The 3,033-nt window shown below is 38.6% G+C and overlaps 1 protein-coding gene across 1 annotated transcript in view; it reads right to left on the bottom strand.

The window, feature by feature from the left end:
* LOC109465983 (brefeldin A-inhibited guanine nucleotide-exchange protein 1-like) overlaps positions 1-3,027 on the bottom strand; it is a 7,449-nt gene extending 4,422 nt beyond the window's left edge. The window contains exons 1-2 of the mRNA XM_019763491.1: positions 2,871-3,027; positions 1,318-1,371 (exon numbers count right to left, since the gene is read on the bottom strand). Coding sequence (XP_019619050.1) covers positions 1,318-1,371; positions 2,871-2,991 — 175 coding nt within the window. The 5' untranslated portion in view covers positions 2,992-3,027. The remainder of the gene's footprint in view (positions 1-1,317; positions 1,372-2,870) is intronic.
* Between the last annotated feature and the right edge of the window lie 6 nt (positions 3,028-3,033).

The following is a 3,033-nucleotide window of genomic DNA, read 5'->3' as shown; positions in this document are numbered from 1 at the left end:
CCAGGTAGAAGGGGCTGATATTGCTATGCATAATCACACATATTTCTATAGGTCACATGCATGTTTTCGTTTTTGAACACTTTCTTTTTAAGTGTAATATTGGAGCCAGATGAATTCAGACTACAGGTCCTGTATATATATTGTTATGTTCATCAAAAGTTATTGTGGACCAATTTTCCAGGGAAAAAGAGGAAAGAAACTCTTATAATTAGTCTAAATGCTTAATGAAAGTGCCAGGTCTCAATCTACGGAATATTACGGTAGTTCATGAGGACTTTTGAAGAACATACTGAGTACTCAGGACCCTGATCACCACTGAATTCAGATGTTAAAATAGCTATGTGACCCATGGATAGAAAAATAAATGTGCATTTTTTTACAAAGCCTGGAAGTGGGCCTGGGGGAATCTTTACTGAACCTCCCTGACAGATATCCCCAACGTGCAGACAAGTGCTTAGTGACCACGACGTGAAACAAGCAGAGAGGGAGGTGAAATTTTGGAGTGTGTTTTTGACTACCAGCACATTCCCAGGGAGTTCGCTCATTCATGTCGGGGTGCAGGTCCAACAGGTTGGTAAAGTGTCCTTCCATGCCACTTAAACTGACTGGTGGGAGAGAATAACCAAATATACACATTGTTCACACGTACATCTGGGACCACTGTCTGTGTGCCACTATGGTCTCAACAAGCTCCAGTGAAGCTGGGTACTGACATAGAACACAGAACTGCAAATGGACCTTAAATAGGGCATGTATGAGTGTGAAGTAAGCTCAGAAAAGGAGTGAATTTTTTATAATCTCTTGCCTTGTTTCAAACCAGTAAGAAGTAGTCAAAATGATTAACTCAGACCAAAAAGCACAAAAGCTACAGTATGTGTTATCACAAGACATTGAACGATTTTGATGGCATCTTTCAAAATGTGACAAAGGAAAATCCTTGCATCGTTTAAGTCTTAAATCACAAGCAAACTAATAGGACTGCATGTACAAACTTCAGAATTCCCCAAACCCTCAAATTTCACACAGGTGGACTCTACTACATCTACAAGCATTAGGTTACTTTTACTCCCTTTTGTCCAGAAAGCTTACTTTTCCAACATACATGTAACGTTACAATGTATACCCTACAGGCAAGCCAAACGTAGTTCTGTGTATCCATAGCAATCAGTAGCTAGCACAACAGAGCCTGCCAGAGACCATATGGTGGTGGTGGTGGGGAGGGGGGCAGTAGATTAGTACATGCTGCATCATATCTAGCAACACGTACAGAACAACACTTGATGTGTATTAGTCAAATCATACACGAGAAATCTTTACCTATGGAACAAAGGTCTGTATACTTCAACATATGACTGACAGAAACAAAGAGCTCTGAAAAGAAAAACGTACAATACATCAACAAATTGACGGCTTTGGGACAATTTTTTTCTTTCAAGCAGAAGTTATTTGGAAGTGTGCAAACACCGTACGCTGAAAAAAGGCACTGCGTGCATGTTAGCAAATAGGCAAACGTGTGGCTAAGAGAAAAGGCAAACAACATGCCATCCCACAGGTCCAGTACTGCAGGGGATTGTGGGTAAGGTCAGAGGTTAAGATCCTTAAAAGTAGACAAACCATGTGATCACAGTCTATTATTCACACATCTAGACAATGAATTGTGTACAAGTGAGGGATCTTGACTTTTGACCTAGCCCAATTCACCACAACTGCACATAAGCACTTGGAACTGTGAGATGGCTTCCTTAGGGTAGCAACTGCAAGGTTAAATTTATATGCAGGATCTATCACATACAAGGGAAAATAACTTGGAGCTTAACAGGCCTAATTGGCTACGTTTTGCGTTAATAAATTCACATATGCTGAATTTCAATGCTGCTGATTTAAGATTTCCTGAGTCCTCATATGTTAAAAGAGCTACTCATGCCAAGCTAGATGTTCAGTATATTTCACACTGATATTGTCATCACAAGGTAAGACTTAGCTTGTCAAACCCTGTTCTACTTTTACATTAATTAGTCTGACCATGGGATTAAATTTGTACAAAATTATCTGCTTTAAAATTAAATATACATGTATTAGCTAAAATATTAGAATTTAGCATTTAATGTAACAAAAGCATGGACCAAACACATTGTCACACATAACAAATGTACAAGGTATGGACAAATTCAACCTTCAGCTGCTTCTCTATACACTGTATACAGTAGTATTATGTGTTATCAAATTTCTAACTCTAAATTGCTTGGCAAATAACAAACGAGAATTTTTTTTATACATACAATTATTAATCATAACCACAAAAAATTCACAGCAGAACAAAGCACACATTCACAAATAAACACAGCACCATACATAAATAAACAGGGCTCAATATACATTTGTACCAACCCACAATTTGCAGGAAATGCAAGATGAATGTAAAAATGTAAGAATTAAGTTTTGCAGGCTAAATACATTGTATAATGCAGGCTTTGTATGATGAACTATAGTCTAGCTATGCATAAAAAACAGCTACATGTAGAGCGCAGGTATTAGCTTTGCAAGAAGATAGTAAAAGCTTCTGATTTGTAGAAGAAGGTTAAAAAAGGGCAGGGGTAGGTTATTTGCATCAAACTTTGCAGAATTGCCGGTAAAATCTTGACTAACAACTTGAAACATTGCAGGTAGTACTATCATGAAAGTTTGAGTTATTAGTTACATGTTTACAGTCAAAAAATTTTCTTTATGTTGGGTCAAAAGTTTTAACTTAAAACATTGCAGGGAGTAGTAGTAGATAGGTTTATTTCCCAAAATAGGAATAAAAGCATACCAGAAAAAAATATTTTGAGCCCTGCTAAGATTCTGCACAGTCACGTTGTTAGTGAACTGACCTGCTTTCCAGAGCGCCGTTCTCTGCTCGTTGTTGGAGTTGAAGGCCTTGGCAAACTTGTGGGACTCCAGCAGGCAGTCCAGCAGCAGGAAGAGCTGCTGGGACGTCAGACGCTCGTACATGCCCTGGTCCTCATGGAGCGTGTCATGGTCATCATCAGGCAC

This window comes from Branchiostoma belcheri, unplaced genomic scaffold, assembly GCF_001625305.1.
Source record: "Branchiostoma belcheri isolate BF01 breed outbred unplaced genomic scaffold, Haploidv18h27 scaffold16, whole genome shotgun sequence".
Classification (NCBI taxonomy): domain Eukaryota; kingdom Metazoa; phylum Chordata; class Leptocardii; order Amphioxiformes; family Branchiostomatidae; genus Branchiostoma; species Branchiostoma belcheri.
This window is presented reverse-complemented; position numbering and strand designations above follow the sequence as displayed.